This window comes from Notamacropus eugenii, chromosome 2 (genome assembly GCF_028372415.1).
Source record: "Notamacropus eugenii isolate mMacEug1 chromosome 2, mMacEug1.pri_v2, whole genome shotgun sequence".
In the NCBI taxonomy this organism is placed as follows: domain Eukaryota; kingdom Metazoa; phylum Chordata; class Mammalia; order Diprotodontia; family Macropodidae; genus Notamacropus; species Notamacropus eugenii.
The window spans coordinates 264,419,970-264,443,291 of record NC_092873.1 but is presented as its reverse complement, the minus strand read 5'-3'; the positions used below and the strand labels follow the sequence as shown (position 1 = coordinate 264,443,291).

Genomic DNA, 23,322 nt, shown 5'->3' with positions numbered 1-23,322 from the left:
TATTCTAAGGCAGTCACACAATGAATTCTCCTTAGGGTTCTATTCTCCCTTATATAGGTGATTACCTATATAAAATATAATAAACTTTAGGAAACTCATTAATTCTTTCAAGGCACTCTGGAACTACAGAGCTCAGTATAGCAGTTATAACAGAGAGGAGCCCTATCCTGGGTAAGTAGTGAGATAGACCTGAGTTCACATCCTTTCTCTGACATTTCATTAACTTGTGTAATTCTGGACAAATTATTTGACTTCTGTAAGCCTAAGTTTCCCCAGCTGTAAAAGGGGTATAATAATAGCACCTACCTTATATGGTTGCTGTGAGGATCAGATGAAGTAACATGTGTAAGGTGTTTTACAAATCTTAAAGTTCTATACAAGTGCTAATTGTTAGTATTAATGCATTAAGCTCTGCAAACAATTGCACATCTATCAATGGTTTATCCTAGGGAAATAGTACAGCATGACGATTTCATTTTACTGCACTTGCCCCATTTCAAAGACAGAAGCAGGATAAAACTTTGTATAGACTAGTAAATTTTTTTTTACTGCATACCCATTACAAATTAATTGTCCACCGCTGGTGAAAGAGTGGCTATTTAGAAAAGAGGATGCATTTAGAATAGTTATCCATTGGCAGATTACTCCTTCTGCTGCCCATATGGGTAAGGGTGGGGAATATAATTCTAGTTTTACTTTATGAGTCATTTTTAAAAGCCTCTTTCTTTGTGGATATCAATCCCACTTTGAGTGTTCTAACTGATGGGGAAACAATAGGAAAAAAAAATCAAAGTGCTCTCTGTCCTGTTAGACTTTTTTTTTTATTTTTAGCTATGAAAAGAAAGAAGAATTGTATCTCTAAGTTCAAATGTAACTATTCCATAATCAAAGCAATTTTCCAAGCTTTCTGCCTCCCATTTCACCCAATGGTCCTGATTCTGCCCTGTTCCCAATCAGAGTAAGTGAAAAGGGCACTGGACTTGGAGTCAGAAAATTTAGATTTGCTAGAAAGTTATGCTGCTTATTACCTGTTTGACTTTGGCTGAGTCATTCAAATTCTCTCTTTACTTTCCTCAGATATAAAATAAGTTGCCCAGACTAGTTAATTTTGAAGGTCTCTTCCAGTTCAAAATTTCTTTCAACCAATAATAGAAGCAGTTAAGTGGCACAGTTCTTACAGTGTTAGATTTTGAATCAGAAAGACCTGAGTGCAAATACTACCTCAGGCACTTACTGACTGTGTGACTGAGCAAGTCACTTAACTTTTGAGCCTCAACATTCTTATCTGTAAAATAGGACAATAATAGAACATAGCCCACAGGGTTGCTGTGAGGATCAAGTCAAATTAAAATTTATAAAGTGTCCTGTAAACCTTAAAGAACTATGTAACCATTGTATTATAAGTTACAAGGAATAGATTTCATAAGGAGGAAAAATTGGAGCTCCCCAAAAATATAATGACCTACCTATTTCAGGAGGTGATGAATTTCCAAACGTTGGTCCTGCAGAAGTGAGATATTGTGGCTATCCAAGAGATTCATGATTTGTCAAGGCATGGACTAGATCTGTCAGATCTCTTCTAGTTCTATCATTCAATCTCTTCTTTTTATATTAATTATAAGGCTACCATCATATGGAATATAAGCTCCTTATAGGCAGGGTCTGTTTTGTATTTGCATGCCAAACTCAGTACAGTGCAAGACACATAACAAGTACTTAATACAAACTTTTCCATCCATTCATGTAAGGAATTGTTCGAATTTAACCTGGTTATGTGGCCTTTGAAAGTAACAAGACCATAATTCCCAGTATCTGGGCTCTAAACTTTCACTTTTCTCAAATTTGCACACACTAAACACCAGAGAAAATATTCTCCCAAATATCTGTGCAATTCATAATCTCCAGGACTGATCTAAGAAGATTATATCTGGTGACAAGCAATTAACACTATATTTGCTAAGGACATTCAGGGTTTACAATATAACAATAAGTTTTATTTTTAGAATAAGTAGGAATAATGACCTTGGTTAGTAGGAAATTCCATAGATAGTGACAGTCTCCCCTCAGACAGCTTTGTGGTTCAGAGGAATAGAGTATTGGGCTTGGCAGGATAGACTTGAGTTCAAATTTTTCCTCAGCTACTTATTGGCAATGGGACCGCAGTCAAATCATTTGACTTCTGCCAACCTCATAATCCCCCATAATGGAGGTTACCTGTGTCACAGAGTGGTTGAAGAACAAACGAGTTTTTATATAAACACATATACCTATGTCTATGTCTATGTACATACATATGTACATACACAGTGCTTTGCAAACCTTGAAGTACTATATAACCCTAATTTTTTTTATTATTGCTTCTTGAGACCATTTTACTATATTTAAGCCATATCTATGAGCCTAAGTCTGACAGGGAAAAAAAAATCTATTCTCTTTCTTCCTACTCTGGCTTACTTTCCTCACCCCTACCATGCCACATACTCAGGAACCCTTAGTACTCACATAATCTAGAAAGCAATCATTGCTGTCCCTCAGTGCTTGTTCCACCAGAGAGGCGACATAGCAGCAGCAACCACTGTGAGTCTCACATCTGTGCTCTTTCAAAATGGGCTCATTTTCTACCTGTTATCACCACTTTGCTGTGTCTTCATAGCAATTCTAGCCTTCTAGATGTCAGATGTAAGCCACAATCTCTGAGGGTCATGTTTAGCATCAGTATTTCTCTCTGAAGGAGTAGTTTACAAATGGATTTGTAATAGTGTAAGAAGCAATGTCTATACTAGAAACATTTTTCCAAATGTTTTCCATTTATTTTTTTAAATTTATATCTATATAGGTAATTAAATGCTACACAATTTCAGCATATTACTGAAAAGTTTTCATATGCCATCTCCTTGCAATAGCAAAGACATAAGCAGATTAGCAATTGTGTTGATCAAGGTAGCACACACCTATAATCTGGGCTATCTGGGAAGCTAGGATTAGTGGATCACATGAGCTCAGGAGTTCTGAGCTCCAGTGGGCTAAGCCAATCTAGTGTTCACACTAGGTTCAACAACAGGTCAGATATGGAGCAGGTCAAAGCATTCATGCATATCAGTAGTGAGAACAAGCCTGTGAGTTGTCTCTAAGCTTCCAGCCTGCTGGGTGAGATAGGAAGACCTAGTCTCTCTCTCTCTCTCTCTCTCTCTCTCTCTCTCTCTCTCTCTCTCTCTCTCTCTCTCTCTCTCTCTCTCTCTCTCCCTTTCTCCCTCTCTCTGGATATAGATACATATAAATACATAGATACATGGACACATAGAGGACCAGTGAGTTCTCCTACCATCCATCCATCCATCCATACACACACACACACACACACACACACAGATATCTAGAGAGAGACACAAAGGAATAATGACACATACATGTACATACGTATTATAATACACAATATATAATTTAGTATATCTACATATAGTATCTTTCCATAGAGTCCTAAAGTTGGAATACAGTTTAGACATCATCTGATTCAACCCCTACCTAAAATATGAACCTCATCTATACCACATCTCAGAAACTTTATCCAGCATAAACAGTGGCAGAACTATTTCTGCAAGAATTTTTTTGTTTGCTAACTTTAGACATAATTTAATTCTTTCTCATTGTCATTCAAAACCTATTCTCATGGAAAAGTAGGGCAAAAATTTTAAATTTTTGCCACCTCTTTCTTGGTGATTTGACAAAAGCACAGTTAAAAGTTTGTCCTGAGCAAGCCACTACTATTTTCTTTTATTTTCTATAAGAAAGAGACTGGGAGTTAGAGGGAAAGACAGGGAGAGAAAGAAATATCTAGACAGAGATACAGAGAGTACTTCCTGTAGGACATTGTATCAATTACAAACTCTGGGCTATGTTTTCCTGCTCTAAAATAAGGATTTAGATTAGAGGGTCCCCAAAGCCCTTTCTAGCCATAATCACTGATCCTAGGTCAGAGAATGTGAATAATGAAATGCAAAGAGTACCTTATAGGATAGTAAGGCCATCCAAAGACGCCTTCAGTCTCATTATAATACTGATTTACCAAAAGAAACCAAAAGTACACTCCTTTCTATGCAAAAAAAAATGACAGTGGCAGTTTGTCCATTAGCATATTTTAAGCAAAATTGGATATAATTTGCTATCTTTCTGACCTGAAATTTTATGATTGGATATTTCTATTACTTCGCCATAAGTTTGAATGAGTCATTAAGACTAGAAAGAGTGAAACCGGTTAAATTTTTTAAAAGCACATTGAACAATTAGAAAAACTAGAAAACTTTAGATATACTTCTGAACATCTTTAAATGATGATATAAGTATTAATTTGGCTTTCATCTCCCATCACAGCAAAGCAGACATGTATATCCTAGCGCGTAAGTCCACAGTTATGAAACTTAAGGGTGCTTCTCTTCTACAAGCTTGTGCTTACGAAATAAGATGGAGGACATCAAAAAGTTTTAAACTGAAACAGAAGATTTGACTTTTTCCTTTTTTATGGGATTCAATATACTCTGATTTAAAGTAGTTCAAGAGAAGATTATTATCTTTTGGCGCCCATATTAATATGCACAATAAAACAAAAATTATCAACCTTGCATAAAGCAGAAAAATATTTTCACTGAGGGGGTCCAATAAAACTGTGGAACATCCTGAACATAAAGGATATCTTCTTGGATGTAAAACAGAACCATTTTTAATGGTTTAGGGAGGAAGGATCATTATTTTTTTAATCCCAAGTGGGAGGAAAGTTTTAGAGATATCAGAACTAGGGTATTCTGGGGCTAATATGAAAAATCAAAAAGAAGATAAATGCAAAACTTGTAAAACAAGGGGATTATCAAAGATAGGGCTGAATTCTAATGAGCGAACTGGAGCAGCCTGAAATTGAGGACTGACATAACATGTGAGAGCTCCGGGGAGGTCTATCTCCTGGAAAGGTTTATCTCCTGGCTCACAATACATGACTTTTGGAAGAGTCATGGACAAGAGAGAAAAAACAGACTCTCCATGCACAGTCTACGCCCCTACACACACACACACACACACACACACACACACACACACACACACACACACACACACACCCCACCCCCATCACCAATTTAGAATTTGAAATAAATGGCCAACTAAAATCTAATTTCTCCAGGTCCGCACTGCCTGTATTGCTTTTTTGGCATTCTGCATAGAGAAGTCAAAGCCACATGCAAATACCTGCTAGTGACTCTTCAGACCAGTGGGTCCTCCTGCCAATGGCCCACACAGCCCAACTTACTGTTCAGGCTTTGATGGAATGGTTGGTCGGAAGTTGCTTCTGACCAGTTTCCCAGCCCTGATCAGGAGGCTTAACTTCTGGTTGGCACAGGCTCCTTTACCACGGGTGCTTTTGATGTCAGAAGTATTGTGACCCTTACTGTGGTGAAAAACTACTTTGGGGGAAGGGGGAAGGCAACAGAAGAAGAAACCTCAGCCCTTCAAAACAACTGGCTGATTTTAAAAGCTAATAATAATAAGGGTGTTCCTATACACCACAGCTGTTTTTTCAACAACATTGTGTTTCCAATAGAAGGGGGGAAAATGTAAGTTATAGCATACTTCAAACAAACCAGTCCATTCTAGATAATTAAAGCTTACATTTACTGAGGCAGGCAGCAGTTTGGAAAATGTCAACATTTTGGCCTGATCCTAGAGAAAAGCTCAATGCCTCTTTACCATCATCCTCCACCCCTAGTAAAGGCCATGGGCAAATCATCCCAAGTGTACTACAGTAACAAAGGATGGATCAGAGATGTACAGTTAGAAAGGAACTGAGAAGTCGTAGTTCAACTCCTTGATAAGTGAGAAAACTGGGGCCCAGGATCTGTCCAGAATCACACAGATTGTAAAGGGCAGACTCAGCACTTTGTTCTCACTACTATCCAAGTAAGGTGGATCCCCTAAAGTCCTGCACTAATTTTGTTTCTTTTAGTTAGTTTCAAGATAAAAAGGCTAGGAATTTGTGCTGTAGCCTGCTCTAGGTGTTGTAGGTAGAATCATGTTGTAGGCAGAAATTTTACCTCTTCAAGGTAAAAATCCCAAAAGTTATGTTGAATCAGATAATTACTACCTGCTTAGCACAGCACCTGACACAAAGTAGGTGTTTAATAAATGCTTATTGAATTAAGCAAGCTACTGAACCCCTCTGGGTTTCAACTTCCTCACCTCCATTTAACATCCTTTGTGAGTCTACCTTCTCAAACTCATAGATGTGCAAGTAGACAATGCTTGGAGGTCATAGGAGAAATATGATGACCTGATGGTCTTAAAACCTAAAACTGAGGTTCGTGAGCCCCTACTGGTATACTTACCTTTATAAATCAGCCAGTAGTTATAATTAACTCAAAACAAAGACATTTACTAAGATGATAATAAGTGATATACAACAGAAACCCCCACAAACCTTGGGTGGATTCTCATATACACATATACATATATGTATGTACATTTGTGCGTGTGTCTAACCAGTTGGAAGAGTGAGAACAATTTAGAGCTCACACGTAAGGAACACTTTTGGACAAGCCAACATATGACTCCAGGATTGCAGAGTTTGAGTGTTCTCTTCTAGTGTTTTCCTCACCTCCACCCAGGGCACAGCATCTCTGCTGGGTCTGGTCACTCAGTTGGGCACCTTACACCTCCTCCTCTCCACAACTGATCTCTTCTCCAGCTCAATCATTTCCCTCTGCTGGAAATTCAGAGGTCACAAACCACAAAGTGGCTTCCTGCCTTCAATTGGCTTTGAGTGCTCCAGTTTATCTTTTTTAAAAGCCCCTAGGGGGTATGGTCAATCTTTGGTTAGCTCAAATACTAAGCTCCCCTTCCAATTCAATCAGAGGAGCCTTTTTTATATTTAACGAAGGCATTATGTATGTATGTATGTATGTGTGAGTATGTGAATGTGTGTAAACATATGCATATATGTGTATATGTGTGTATGTGTGTGAATACACACACATATATAGATATAGATACATGCTCGTTGTTATTTATTAGCATATTCATATTTCCATATCTTCATTATCTAACTCTTATTTTCCTTGATTATATAAACGGAGGTGAAGGACACCAAATGCTACAGCATGTGACATGTAAAAAGAGGAGCTTGGAGTAGATGCCCTTCAAGAGCTTTTTTAACTGTACCATCAAAAAGAAAACAGATGCAGATATAAAGATGGAAACAGAAACAGAATTAGAGTTAGGTTTAAGACTCAATGATCTTAAAGTCCCTGTTCTTCTCCTTACAATGCAATTTAACTGGATTTTATTTGTATTTTTACCTTTTCTTCTTCCTCAAAACCTGCTGGTTTGTGACTGGAAGTATCTTAAAGCTGCCTCTATAATCAGTAAGACCTAGGGTCAAATCTTGGATTTATCAGTGGCTCTGTTTAGTTTCAACTCCAAGGGACATCAAGCCTCCCCCAGGATAAGCTGACCACCTGAAATTTCATCCCCATGCAGACTGACACCTCTTTTGATACTCAACATCTCAGCTCCCTAAATTACCTCTCCCTTCTGGAGAGCAGGGTATTAAACAGTTCCCAAAGTCTTCTTTTTTAGAGAATTCAAAATTTTCAGGTAACTCTCTATTTTCCATCACCTACTCTGCTTGGTTTTGACTCCAGGAAGAGAAAAGAAAAGGAAAGGAGTTTTTATATAGTACATACTCTGTGTCAGATACTGTGCCAAGTGTTTTGCAAATATCTCATCTGGCCCTCACAACAAACCTGCCAAATAGGTGACGTTATTATCTGCATCTTTATAGCTAAGGAAACTGAGGCAAGATAAGTGACATACCCAAAGTCACACAGCTAATAAATGTCTGATCTCAGATCTCCCTAATTCCAGGCCTTGTGCTCTATCCACTGTACCATCGAGTTGCCATCATTCCCTCATAGCCATTCCCCAACCAATCCCTGCACACCTTCCCCCCTCCCACACACACACAGAAACACACACCTGTTTTCAGCTTCCTTTTGTGTATTTTCTTCCCCCATTAGATTGTAAACTTTCTTACTCATCTCCCCGAAGCTTTGCACGTGCTAGCACCTAGTAGGCATTAATAAGTATTTATTGAATTGAATTGAAATTCAAGTCTTACCTTCAACAAACATACTGGCAATACCACCCTAGGCAATTCACTGAAATCCTCAGTTACTAGGAGCTCTAGGAGTAAAAGTTGCAGAGCTGGTACAGACTAGGATGATAGCCTTTTTTTTTGGGAGCTGCTTATCTCATGTCAAACAACAATTTTAACTTTTCCTTCCCTTTACCCTATACACTTATGAAGGAAGAAAACAAAAACAAAAAGATGCTGATGGTCTGTCACCCTTCCTAACTATCCATGCATTACATATTTATTGAGCACCATCCATAGGATTTATGCTTTCTGTACAGCTCGCTGTTATCTTGACCTTTCCTGAACAAGATCAGTCACATGTGCACTCAATTCTCACCATGCCGATCATCAGTAATTAGGAAACTCCTAAACGTTTAGAGGATTTAGCTTAAGTGGGAGCAGCATGGAAATCGTGTTTTATGGTGTCTTAAAGGCCGTGATAATACTCTGGTTGAACCCATGGAATCTGTGAGTAGGGTAGTATAGTATGTCGACTCCCAGTTTGGTTTTTTAGGGTCCTTTCACTTCCTGAGTCTCTCAAGGTTGAGATAGTATGATTGGGTGGTAATTGTACCCATAGTTATGGCCTATAGGGGAAAAAAATCCTCCAAAGTAATACAAGATGAAGATTGAAATATGTAGGATTCATTACCATACTTATGAAATTACACCACTTTTCAAAGCATATCATACTGTTTCTTTTTGTTTGTTCACCAGGTATTTTTAAAGCATTAAAAGAAAATAATCTCTAACTTCTTTTTTTTTGCAAAAAGGCACAAAGATCTTTGTTTTCACCAATCTGTATTTTAGAGAATTGAGTCTGGGTCTTACTCCACAGGTTCTGTGGAAGTAGATTCATACCAGGCAAGGCAGTAGGTAAAAGGGAACTCTAGAAGAACCATTAATCATTAGTTAATGATTAGGGTTGGCCTAGTCTAAAGAGAAACTTTGGACATCAAGGTAATCAATCAATTACTCAGAATTCTGTTGCCTGGAGAAAATTCATTGGAAAAGGGGGGAGGATAAGAGAGAACAGGAGAAAATCATGGCCTGGGAAACTGCTTTTGAGCCTCCCACCTGGTCTGGCACATGAGGTTGCTTTATTACACCCTCCCCAGGTTCAACATAGTTCTGGGAAGCATATCTCTCAACCTGGACCATGTTCCAAAAAGACTCAGAACTCAAGACCTGGATTCCCTGGATGGAAAGTTGGACAAAAGCCCACTGACCAGTCTGCATTTTTTCCCAGGACTCCCCTGCTCCCTAAAGAAAACAGGGAGTGTCATGTGTGAGGAATAGCAAATAGGCTAGTATGGGTGGACTATATAGCTCTTGGAGGGTAGTAGTATGTAAGAAAATGAGAAAAACAGGAAGGAGCCAGGTTTCGAAGGGCTTTCAAAGCTGAACAGAGAAGTTTATCTTTGATCCTGGAAATAATAAGGAGCCATGAGAATTTAGTAGAGGTGTGATCTATGATTTAGGAAAATCACTTTGACATTTGTATGGCAGATGGACAAGAGATGGTAGATCCTGCAGAGGGGAGAGGTTGGAATGATGTAGGGGACTAATTTGCAGACTAGTGTAATAGTCTAGGCAAGAGATGATGTAAGATGTAGAATAGTGGTTATATGAAAAGAGACAATGGAGAGGTTGTAGAGGGGGAAAAATGATAAGATTTGGCAACTAAATGGATATGTGGGGCTTGTGCTTACCCTCTGAGATTACCTTCCATTTATACTATATGTATGTTGTATAAACTGTTATTTCTAGATTGTAGCTCCCTCCACCCCAAATCTGAATGAGCTTCTTGAGGGCAGAAACCATGCTTTAGCTTCTCTTTGTATCCCCCAGTGCTTAGTGCAATGCCTGAAACATAGTGAACAAATAATAAATGCTTGTTCACTTGATTAACTTAATGAGGGTGAGGAGGTACAGATGGCACAGAGGTGGCAAACCTGGGTAGCCAGAAAGACAGTAGTCCCCTTCACGGTTATCGGAAAGTTCAGAAGATAGGTGGGTTTGGAAGAGGTAGGCAATAACTAGTTCTGTTTTGAACATGTTGAGTTTGAGATATCTAGAACATCCAGTTCCTAATGTCCAACCAGCAATGGGGATGTGGGACTGGTCCTCAGGAGACAGGCTAGAGTTGGATGCATACATCTGGAAGTCATCTGCATTGAAATGTACAATTGAAGCCATGGGAGCTGAAGAGGTCACCAAATAAAGGTAATGGTGCTTTAATATTCATATTTAATGATTATAGCACTTTACATGTATCATCCCATTTAATCCTCACAACAACCCTGTGATGTTGACATTATTATCACCATTCTGCAGGAGAGGTTGATGGGGGAAAATGGCTCACAAAGATTCACACAGCTAGTAAATGTCTAAGGAAGGCTCTGAACTAGCCTTTCATGAATCCCAGTCCACTACCTCAACTTAAACGCATTTACAACCTATATGTATGATTTGGGGCAAGCCACCTAGGCCTCAGCTGTTTCATCTGTAAGAGGATTTGTTTCCTCTGAGGCCTTTGACACTGTTGGCCATCTTCTGCACTGAGTTTTGTGACCCTATTGTCTTCATTTTTCTTCCTGTCTGACCACTCCTTGGCATTCTTTACTAGTTCTTCATCCAGGTCACATTCACTAACTGTGAGTACCTCCCAAGGTTCTATTCTGTACTGTCCTCTCTTTTTTCCTATCTCTCAGGGATTTCATCAGTACCCAACAGTCCAGGTATTAATTCTATACAGATTATATGATATATGTGTGTGTGTGTACATATATATATATATATATATATATATATATATATATATATATACACATATATATACATGTGGTATGTATATGTGTATGTATATAGAGAAATGTATTGTGTGTATATATGCATAGGTATGCATCTATATACATGTACATTTAAACATATGCATGCAGTATATGCATGTGCATACATATGCATATATGTATATCCAGCACAAGTGTCTCTCCTGAGCTACAGTCACACATCACCAACTGTATTTGGGACATCTCAAATTAAATGTTCCATTTGCATCTCACATTCAGTAGGTGAACTGGACAAAGAAACCCCTCCCCCCATCTGTACACAATGAGCACAGTTCCCATTTCCTTGGGGTCCACACTAAGTAACTTAAGAATGGCAGCCAGAGACTCCCTAAGAAAAGACTATTAAGAACAATTCAAGTTAGATTAATTTTGCCTTTGGACCAAAAGAAAAGACCTTTTATTTTTTTGTTTGTTTGTTTTTCTTCTCCAGGAATTTAGGAGCCAAAGAAACACAAGGTAGGCTTGGAGGATTGCCCCCCACCCCCACCCCCAGCAGCAGGGGAAGTTCAAAGTATAAATCAGCAAGAACAATGAAAAGGAAACTGTAGATTAGGAAGAACAATCATAATGGGGAATGATTACTATATTGCAGAGTTATATCAAAAAGCACTGGATAAGAGCCAGATGACCTAGGATCAAGCCTTTCTTGGTGTGGCTACTTATTACCTTGGGCATGTCATTCAGATTCTCTGGACCTCACTTTACCCAGAGGTTTGGAACTGATGATCTCTAAGGTTTCTTCTAGTTCTACATCCTATGAAACCTATAAAACAGGCCAAACTATTGAATAAGAAAAGAATTATAATTTAGCTCAACTATATATAATTTATATCATGAAATTCCTTTGCACATTAAAAAATGATTAGTTCAGTACTTGAACTGTCTATGGGGGAAGAAAAGATTTAGAGAAATGAAAAGTAGGGAAAAGGTGTTGATGCCAAGAATATGAGATTTAGGAAAAATCTTCCCCTTTGAGCCCAACATGGCAGAAATGCAAAAGTAATGAAACTAAGCAACACCAGGAATCTGGCTAGGGGAGCTTCTTTTTTGGAAGTGATCATGGGAGTATGACTTGTTTTCTCACAAATACCATAGGTACTCTTTGGAAGTAAAGGAGTTTTCAAATGTGTGCCTACTGCATCTACCATTTTATTTTTTATTTTGTAAATCTCCCCCAGCATACAATTAAGCAACCAGATACAACTTTCCCAAAATAAGACTCATTATTAGCTAAATTCTCAGAATCAGAAATTCTTATTTCCAGTGTTTTTCTGTTTGACTTTGTACTAAATCTGTATATCCTTGATAAGAACACTATACCTTTACCTCTTCAAATGCCACCCTTCCATTAAAGTCTAGTTTATGGCGTATCTTTTCTATGAAGTTTTACTCAACGACTCCCTACAATGTTTCTTTTCCCTTCACTCCTGTATGTTGTTAGTTGATCAATGTGCTTATTCTATGTCAGATTCTGTGCTAAGTGCTAGAGGACAAAAGCAAAAAGAGCCTCTACCCTCTAGTAACTTAGAGTCTAATGGAAAAAGCATCTCATGCATTATAAGACAGCGTACTTTGGCATTTGTCATTCATTGTCTTCTTCACATGATTCTTTCATTCTTGTCTATTTAAAAGATTTTAAAAAGTTTTGCTTCCTCAGTAAAACTACAAAATTTTTGATTTGATTGATCAAATCAGGAATAAGACTTTGAGTCTTACATGCTTCCACAAGATTTTTCTCAGCTTGTAATATAATCTCAAATGGAATTTAGTTAACAGTTTTTTTAATTACAGGTAAATATGGCAGCTGAAATGAAAATCCTACCAAATAGGAAAAGTGTGCAAAAGTTCTAGGTTATGCTATATAACAGATATGAGATAACTTAATTAGCAAAATATAATAACTACAAGTATCTACACAATCAGTTTAAGATTTAACTTAAACTCAAGTTAACCAATTAACTCATGCCACCTGTTTGTTTTTCCTCATTTTCCCAACATTAGTCTTACATTAATGTTTACTTTTTCCATTCATGCAGTTCTCTTATTTACGTAAGCCACATTGCCATGGCTAGTGATTACAACTGGAAATTATAACAGAAACTACTATTTGAGTTGAAGTTCTTTCTCTTCCTTTATGGAGGATCCCCTCTGTGCACTTTGAAGGGTGGTTCGTTCATATCTCCACTGTATACATAATGTCTTATTATTGTTAGGGTATAGAAGCCACTGTACAGGGTATGGGGTGTAGGCCTTCGCAGAAGAAACTTGTTATTTTGTGGTGGTGTTAATAAGTCTGCCAAACAAGCAAAATATCCCACCCATCTCTTTGATAGTCTAGATTAGTTTGTAGCAGAAATTGGGACAGACACCTTGAAAGCATTCTGGACACAGAGGAGAGCACTGTTTGGATTTATAGATTAATACTACAAAAGGGATACAAGGCTTCATATCTAATAGGATTTGATCTTGTACAGGAATGAGATATTCAGGCAGTATGAATTTTATGTGAAGCATAATAACAAAAAATGCAGGCTGTCATCTGTATGTAATTCATGCAAAAGAAAAAACTATGTCTTCCAAATTTGTTTAAGAAAGAAAGAACTGACAGCGGCATTCCAAAAACGTAATCCCAGAATCTAAAAGTTGGAAGAAATCTCAGGGGCTATCTATTTAACCCATACCTGCACAAGAATTCCCTCCCAAACCCAGCAAAAAGTCATCTGGACTTTACTTGGCAATCTCCAGTGCTCTATCCTGCTGAAACTCATTCTGCCTTGGGAGGCTACCTCAAGTCCAAGTTCACTTTTCTGTACCTTTCATCAATTTGTTTAGTTCAACATGAACAAGAGGAAGTCCAAACCATGTTTCATGAGACAGCCCTTTAAATACTTTAAAACATCTGTCATGCAATTACACACACACGTACACACACACACACACACACACACACACACACACACACACACACACTATCTTTCTTTGGACACTTCCCCAACTTCTCTAGCATCTCCTAAAATGCTAGAATTTGCAAAATGGTCATTTTGTTTACTCTGACACGATTCAACCAATCCACACTCTTCCTAGAATTTGGCACTAAAAACTGAACGTAAGGTTCCTAAAGTGGTCTGACCAGTTCATTACTTCCCAGTAATATAAAATTGCATTAACCTTTTTTCCTTTAGCAACATGAGAGGCATCACACTATTGTTTTATATTGAACTTGTCATTCTTTGATTCTAGCCATAATTGTGGAAAGTAACTTCTTCCATGGCCTATTTAATTTTTTTTTTTTTTTTTTTTTTTTTTTTTAGTAATTTACCTTTGATACTTAGGTCACGTATCCATCTGGAACTTCCTATGGTGTGTGGTGTAAAATGTTAGTTTAACTCCAGGTTCTACTAATCTGCCTTCCAGTTTCCTGAGAAATACTTACTGTACAACATATTTTTTGGTGAAGCAGCACTGGCTCATTTTAATCATGACTCTCTTTTCTAGACATTGAGTAACCATGACTTTGTATATTCAAGAATTTTTCCAGGAATTAAAGACAAGCTCAGCAGCTCTGATGGGCAGATTCCATTATTTACACTTTAAACAAACAAAACTATTTTTCATAATTTTTCAAGTATCATTGATAGTAGCTAAGCAATCCCACCTGGCAGTTCTTTTAGCACCATGGGATGCAGCTTTTCTGGGCCTGGGGATATAGGAATTCATCATGACCAGATTGTGGTCTCTTATGATGTTGCTACTTATTTTGAGTGTCAAATCCCATTGAGCCTTGATGTTTTCATGCCAAAGATCCTTCTCCTTGGCAGAGAAAAAAGACAGGTACGTTTGGTCCCAGAGAGCAGAACTCGGAGTAATGGTTGGAGGTTACACAGAAACAAATTTATATTTAAAGTAAAGAATAACTTCTGAATAAACAGAGCTATCCAAAAATAGAAGGAGGCAGTGGGTTCCCCATTATGGAAGATCTTCAAGAAAAACTGCATTGTGTATGTTGTTGAAATGGTTCTCAGGTGTAGGTTGGACTAGATCAGGGGAGGGGAATCTTCGGCCTCAAGGCCCTCTAGGTCCTCACGTGTGGCCCACAGAACTGTTCTGTAGTGATATTCAGTTTAGGTTCACTCAAAGGGCCTCACTTGAGGACCTAGAGGGCCACATGTGGCCTCGAGGCTGCAGGTTCCCCATCCCTGTTCTAGATGGTTACTGAGGTCTCTTTCAACACTGAAATTCTGTGGATTGTATGTAGATCAGAATTTAGAGTTGCAAGGAACGTTGGAATTCACCTAAAATGAATGCCTCAGTTTACCAATAAAGAAACTTAGGGTCAGAATAACAGACTTGAGCAGACATTCTGAGTGAAAATTCAGTGTTCTTATTGTCTCATCGCTAGCCTGAAAGTGCAGAAGAGCTAGCTCAGGTCTGGAGTTTTTGAGTCTTTCATACTTTACTGCCAAAAACAAAACACACCCCTGGACTTCCAAGCCTTAGGAGTCCCTGTCTGTCCTTCCTTGTCTGACATGCTTCCCTCTTCCTCTTTTCTCAATTCTATTTCCTCCCAAATCTTATAGCCTCAGGTCCAAATTCTTCCTGGTGTAAATGAGCTAATCTAACAAACTCATTATGCTAATGGATAATGTGAAGCTTGCAGGGATCTTAGAAACCACCTAGCTCAACTCGCATTTTTTATCATGCGTTTATTCATCATTTTTATCATAGGATCATGTGTTCCATAAATGAAAAGTGACTTATACTGTGGCCACAAGTTTTATATGGCAGAACCAGGGTTTCTACTCTGGTACTCTGACTCCAACTCTCCCATCCTCTATATTAGATCATTCTGAGCTTCTCAGCTCTCGAGAGCTTCTCAGGAACAAATTTCCAGCACAGAGACCACATGGAAGCATGCTCATACCAAAGACTATCAAATGAAATCTATAGTCTACATTCCAAGATTGTCATCCTCCAAATGGTTCTTCTATAAAAGGTTTCTAACCTAAGAAAAGGAAACATAGATTGAATGAGCTTTAATTGTTTTTAATCCAGACATGTAAGAGAGAAATGTAAATTCTTAAGTTACAAATGGAGGGAAGAGAAAATTGGGTCTTGTATTTACATACATATATATATATACATGTATCTACACATGCACACATACATACACACATTTCTGTATGAGGAGTATAGAGACTGTCTGTGTTCAAGATATTTTCTAGGGAAACAGAACAGTCTATCCTAATCCCAAACCATCCTAAACCCTGCTTAGGTCACTTCAAGCATTGTCCTCAGCTATGACCTACTCAGTTACATACTGATTCTACCATTTTCCACTACAGAAAGCCCTGTGTAAGTATAGAAGGTGGGAAAAATGTGGAAGGAAGTCTTTCCCTCACCTGTCACCCAGGGGTTGTGCAACCCAGAGTTCAGAGTGCTAAAATTGTTGAATGTGGCACATACAGTGAGTAGAAGACATTTTACCCCAAGGATTTTATGACATAAGTGGTCTGAGTTTATGTCTCCCTGTTTATTCTTTGTTATCACTTCAAATTTTAGTGAATTAGAATTAGGGGCAAGTAGGTGGCACAGTGAATAAAGTATTGGACCTGGTGTCAGGAAGACCTGAGTTCAAATTTGGCCTCAGACATTTACTGGTTATGTGATCCTGGGCAAGTCACTTAATTGTTGTTTTCCTCAGTGTCCTCATCTATAAAAATCAGGATAAAAATAGAACCCCCTAGAGTTATTCTGAGAATCAAAAGAGATGATAATTTCAAAGTGCTTAGCATATTAAGTGATAGATAAATGTTAGCTATTATTATTATTTTCACAGTCTGAAAAATGGCTTTTGTTTCCCTTTTCTACTTCAGCACTATAACTATAGTTCTGAAAGCATATTTGATCCTACCCATCACAGTATACATAACAACTGTATTCAATTTATTTGGTAAAGAAAGAAATGATACTTCTCTTGATGTTATTATATTTAAGCAGTAGCATAGAAGGCTAGATATTTTGGTCACAAATTCCTGGAAAAATATGCTATTTTTAACTGCTATAAAGGAACACCACGAGAGGAAAAATGAATTACTAGTTTTGGCTTTTGTATAAAAGAGTGGAGAAGAATGCTGAAAGGAAGAAAAAAAGGAACACAAAAATATTGAATAGGTCCCAAACTATTTATGTTTTATTAAATAAATGTGCAACCAAGGATGTTTATAAAGTCGAACTTCTTCCAAAAATCAACAATATAAAAATTCAAGGACCATTACAATATTTTGATGTCTGAAACTGCTGATGACTCCAGCAACAGCATGCATCATGTGACTCATACCACAACTTAACATTTCATTGTCAAAAGTTAATGGAGTAAATGGTATGGTGTCAGGGCCTTTTAGGATGCCAGCTAACTATGACTTTCTTCAGCCTGACAGAATGAACATGTATCAGGGCAACCGGTATGTAGTACGTAAATATAATCCAGTAATTTCATGCCCTGCATCTGTAAATCTCCTCAATGTCATCTCTTTGTGCTCAACTCATTTAAGTTGATTTAAATCAAATTATAGTGTAGGGTAACTGATGTAAACTGGAATTTCCTGAGACATTATTTTCAGTACCACCAAATACTGAAAGCCTGTACTGTTTTTATTGGTTAATTATAATTGGCAGGTCACTTAGAGGCCTGCAAATCTGGTAAAATCTACTGAAGGGTGTAACACAAAAATGTGCTTGTTCTGTGTGACTCTAGTCCTTAATCTATCCAAACACACAGTATTTCCCTACACACAATGGTGCATGCTTTCAAAAGGAATGACTTTTCCAATGACAGTTTTTACAAAGATGTATCATTTATAAAATTCAGTTTATATACTTCTATGTGTATATGTCTGCATATCTATGGAAATATATTGTCCTTATAATATATATATGTACATACATATATATATACATGTATATGTAGATGTTCAAAATGTCTTAGTGTTTTTACCATGACAAACTTTTATAGAAATATGTATTTTCCATATAATATATCCATATGGATGCATATATATAGGGTGTTCTAAAATTCTTAGAGCTTTCATCACAGCAAACTGTTATGTAAACATATATGGTCCATATAACTACATATATACACACATACACATATATAGTGTTCCAAAGGTCTTAGTGCTTTCACCATAGCAAACTTTTAAATTCTACAAATAAATCTGACAAAAATTATATAAAAGATCACTGTATAAAATACAGAAGGTTAAATAAAAAAAAAAGTTTAATCAGATTCAAGATTATTTTTCACAACATGAGGGTGTTTCTGTATAAAACCTCAAGTCTTAATTAATAATAGACCAGGAACTCAGTTAACATGCATTTAATTATAAAGCATTTATTACTTACCATGTATTATGGTAAGTGCTGGGGAATAAAACAAAACAAAATAAAACAGAAAAATAGCTCCTGCTCTCAAGGAGCTCACATTCCAAAGGGGTCAACACCATGTATGTAAGTAGGTACATTCAAGATCAGGTGAAGCTAATATGAAAAGTGGAAGGTACTAGCAAGAGTGAGGACAGGAACTGGGAAAAACCTCCTATAGAGGGTAGGATTTGGTTTGAAACTGGAAGGAAACTTAGGAACTAAGTGGCACAAACTAAGAGAGAAAATATTACAAATGTGACAGACTTCTGCTGCAGTAGTACAAAGAGCAGAAATGATAAAGCTACATGTTCAAGTAATTAAAAGTTAGCCAATGTATCTGGATTACAGTTTCTGTGCTGGGGAGTGAGATGTAAGAGGCTGGAGAGGGAGGAAGGGGCCAGGTTATGAAAAGTTTTACATAACAATTGGAGGACTTTCTATTTAATCCTAGAGGTAATGGAGAGCCACTGGAACACAACAAGCAAGACCATGATACCATGGTCAGACCTACTCCCCAAGATAGATGTTCATACAACCGGGAAAACTTAATATCCAAAAACCATCTCCTAAGCAACCTAACAAAAATAAAGTTGAATTTCTTTATATATGTCATCATGCTTTTTTTCACTCCAAACAAAAATGAGAGCAGTTTAGAAAGAATAACAAAGAGAAAGGAGGAAAAGGTATAGAGAGGTATAATTTGAAAGTCTTCAGTCTTGCTATGCTATAGTGACTGAGGTACATCACAGGGAAGAAAGATTTTATAAGGTTCCCTTCTACTCAGCCTGCAAACTGGTGATCTGATTATCCATATATTTCGTCTGACTCTTCTTTCACAACAGTTATATCATGACATCTCCAGTCATCTTGATCCATATCTGGCCACTAGACCCAGATGGCTCTGGAGGAGAAAGTAAGGCTGGTGACTTAGCACAGCCCTCCCTCACTTAAATCCCAATTCACTTGCAAGTCATGGTATCACCTTCCTGATGCCATGGCCCTCTGTGAGAACCAAGGACAAACAACAATTATTCCAGAAGACTACATTTATCAGGAAGTCATCAACATCAACGGAATTCTCAGCTCCCTGTGACCCATTTTTGACTTCTCAGATTTATTTCATATGGACATGCATGGAACATTGATTCAAAACTATACTATTAAACAGCTTAACATATGGGGAATTGGAAATTAAGAACATTTCCAGGAATCAAGAAAAGCACTACCGAGATTTAAGAGCCCCTCTCTCTAGTACCTTTATTGCTATAGGCTGCTACAGTTATGACTCATCATAGGTTTTCTTCTTTATTTTTCTTCTTCATCAGTCCATATTGTGTATGTTAGGCAGATGAAAATTTAGCTCCATAAATTCTCTAGCTTTTGGAATGCAAAATTTTAATGTAACCATTGTTGCTATAATCAATGTCTTTTGTTTATTTTTTTCTCTTAATTATTGAGGGATCATGATATGTCTTCTGACCACACAGAAAAATAAATGTAGCATTCCATCAGATAAAGCAGACTTAGATACAATATAGAAAAAAAAGCGACTGATAAGATCATAGATCTAGAATGGGATCTTGGAGGCCACTTAGTGTAACCCCCTCATTTCATAAAAGAGGAAACTAAATCCAAAGAAGTTAAGTAAGGTACCCAAGGTGACCCACATAATAAGGATCAGACGTGGAATTTAAACCCAGGTCCTCTGACTCCAGAGTGAGGGGTTCTTTCCAAAATGCCACAATTCATCAAGATACTTAGATCATTAGATTTAAACTTGACCCTTTTCACTCAAACCAGAATATTTCTGCCACTTTTATATATCCACATCTGTTTGCTAATTGTCTCATTTCCAATGCAAACCACCTGACTTGTTTACTGCTAAAGTTCATTGATTGAGGGAGTTCAGGTTCTCCTTTTAAGCAAGTTAACTAAGTTTACCACCAAGCTTATCATCACCATTACCACACCACCATTATTAAAATCATCATTATAAGCAGTAAATGTTTATCAAGCACCTACATAGGTAGGCTTATATCTAACCAAATAATCTGGTGTTCTTAATTGTAAAATGACATACATTAGGTCTGCTCAGAATTGAATCACAACTCGGTAATCAATCATCCCAAGTTGCTCCACTGAGGAAAGAGTCCCAGTAATGGCATTTAGGACTAAAGCACTACCCAGGAGATAAGTCTAGAGAGCAGCCCCATCGCACAGGGATACAGTGTATTATTTTTTGCCAAGATATCACTGGCAATCAGTTTCACCATAATCATGGCCATTATGCCACCTTCTTGTCATTCGAGGTCATCAGTAAGGGTAACGTGGGTGTTCTCATACCTTGAAGAGCAGATATTTCCATGTCTGTCTTTGCATTCTCAGCATTGACTACAGTATATATTAAGGGTTTAATAGATAATTTTATTAATAAATTAATTTATTAATCAACCAACAAACATTTATTTCTTGACTGCTATGTGCCAGGCAATAGTCAGGATATGAGGAATACAAAGACAAAAAGAAAAGCCCTCGTTCTCAAACACGGACAACTCTAGATAGATGGGCTTCATCCTGAAGCCATTAGCTTTCTTGGACCAACATGTTTTCTTTTGTTTTGTTTCGTTTTGCTTTGTTTTGTTTTTAACAGCTGTGCAATTGAAATCTGCTCAGTGCAGAGGTCTTGACATGGTTGATGTCCACATTTTAATATTCTTGCTTTTTATTTTTATCCAAAAGAATCTCAAAGGTTATTGGCACTTCCTAGATTCAGAAGAAAGGAATCCTGCCTGACCTTTGAATATCTGTCTCCATTTCCTCTGCTAGTCTTTGTTAGTTTTGGGGTTTTTTTTTTTGTTTGTTTTGTTTTTTTTGGAAATTCAGGTGCTCCTTTAAATTATTTTTAATTTTGTACATTTGTTTTTACATTCAAAGAATGCTCTGAAGAAGATATATAATCACAGGTCACATGAAAGTTTTCAGACTATTGCTGCCTCCATGGGATATTTTCCAATCCCTCTTTTCCAAGTTACATTGAATCTGTGTCATTACTGAATTTGGAGTCCCTACAGTAGCTGAACAACCTAAAAGGTATAATGATCACTACTTTCAAATGGAATTGCACATAAAATTTCACTCCTGAGACCAAGAAAACATTCATAAAGTTATCTAAGAAGCTGAATGGTAATTAAGAAAAGAGCCAGTTTCCACAAAAGCAATTTGAAGCAGTCGCTGAAAATTAAGCACCCTATTTCTATCCTGTGGGCATCTCTATATAATACCCAAATAACCAGTTTGGAAAATTTAAAAAATTGAATCAATTTGCCTTTTTAAATGAATTGACCAGATTTTTTTTGGCAAATCGTTAATTACATTTTTTAAAATCAATCAAACCAATTTTAAATTTTCTTAATTTTCATGAAACTAAATATCATTGAAATGATAAAATATCAATGAAATTATCACTCTTTATACTGGATTTTTAAATGATAAGGTACTGACAGGATACCTCAAGTAAGGAGATCAGGCCATATATGTCCTCAGACATTTTGAATGGGTTTGAATGCCCATATCATGGATTGGCTAACTAAAAATACAGACTCTAAGATTATAAATGTGGCCTGTTTATAGTGGCTTTGAGGTGAGGGTCACTGCAGCTTCTCTCTCCCCTAATACCACACCTTTACCTCACCCCAGGTTCTTTGAACCTAATGTGTAGCTAAGGCTAAATAGACAGTTGTTAGGGCTTAATGACCTGTGGAGAAGAGGGCCACAGTAGCCAATTTCTCATGGTCACATCAAGAGCTGGCAGTAATATTAAATTAAAACATATTCTGTGCACTCTTTTTGCCTTCTGCAAACATGCTTGCCAAGAAGTTGGGATTATTATCTTACCTGAATTCTTATTGGTTTTATTTTGTCTGCTCTTGACCTGTTCAGTCCACAAGGTGGGATAACGAGAAGCAATATCTAGGAAATTAAGCACAATAAAATGAAAATGACTTACAGTTTAAATGCACCAAACAGACATTGCTTCAGTTAATGTCCTGTGATAAATATCAATACAGTAAATAAAATGAAATGTTTTAAATCTTTTGGCATCGCCTATGTGACTGGACATGCACAAAAAATAACTGATTAAAAAGGAGAAAATAGTACGAGTTGGAAATAATTCAGCCTGTTATTTAGCATCGTCTGTACTCCACTGTCCTTCCTCCATGTCACTGAAAATCTCTGAATACCAGTAATACCACTGTAAGATAAAACTCTGATCATACAAAAGAGATCTATTGGTGAAGAAGGTTGTCTACATCTCCCACAGAGTTTTCATTCTGCCAAAAGGATTAATGCAGTTTCCTTAAATGACAGCAATCTTCCCATATTTAAAGTAAAATTGGATTTAAAAAAAAAAATTTCAGGAACATGACCACTCAAAGTATGTCACATCTGCAATAATTATAGTTGATTAAAATTGTTCTTTAAACAGAATTACCTTGTAACTTGGTTGTAAATTACAAATAGAGAACTACTAAAAAAAATCCATTAGTGAGGAGGGATAAAAAATCTGTGATTATAATAACTACTTATAAAAGATGAAGTATGTACAGGAAATATGGCAATAATTATGGTTTGTTTTTTAAGGTATTAAATATATTATTTATTAAAAGGTATGTAGAAGCCAAAATGCAACTTTTCAGTTCATAATCCGTAGCCAACAGCTGCCTTCATCATTTGTCTTAAAAGTTTAATAAAAGTGAATTTAGTTTTCTTCTCTATGAAAGCATTCAGGTCAAATGTTTCCAACAGCCAATACTGAAAGTCACTTGGCCCTCATCGTGTGGAAAAATGACAGCACTTCCATCACAAATTTGGTAA

At 37.1% G+C, this 23,322-nt stretch overlaps 1 protein-coding gene across 8 annotated transcripts in view; it reads right to left on the bottom strand.

Moving 5' to 3' along the window:
* SMOC2 (SPARC related modular calcium binding 2) overlaps positions 1 to 23,322 on the bottom strand; it is a 251,531-nt gene that overhangs the window by 97,794 nt on the left and 130,415 nt on the right. For all 8 annotated transcript variants that reach the window (XM_072643931.1, XM_072643932.1, XM_072643933.1 and 5 more), the window contains one exon: positions 22,342 to 22,416. In XM_072643931.1, the coding sequence (XP_072500032.1) occupies positions 22,342 to 22,416 (75 nt within the window). The remainder of the gene's footprint in view (positions 1 to 22,341; positions 22,417 to 23,322) is intronic.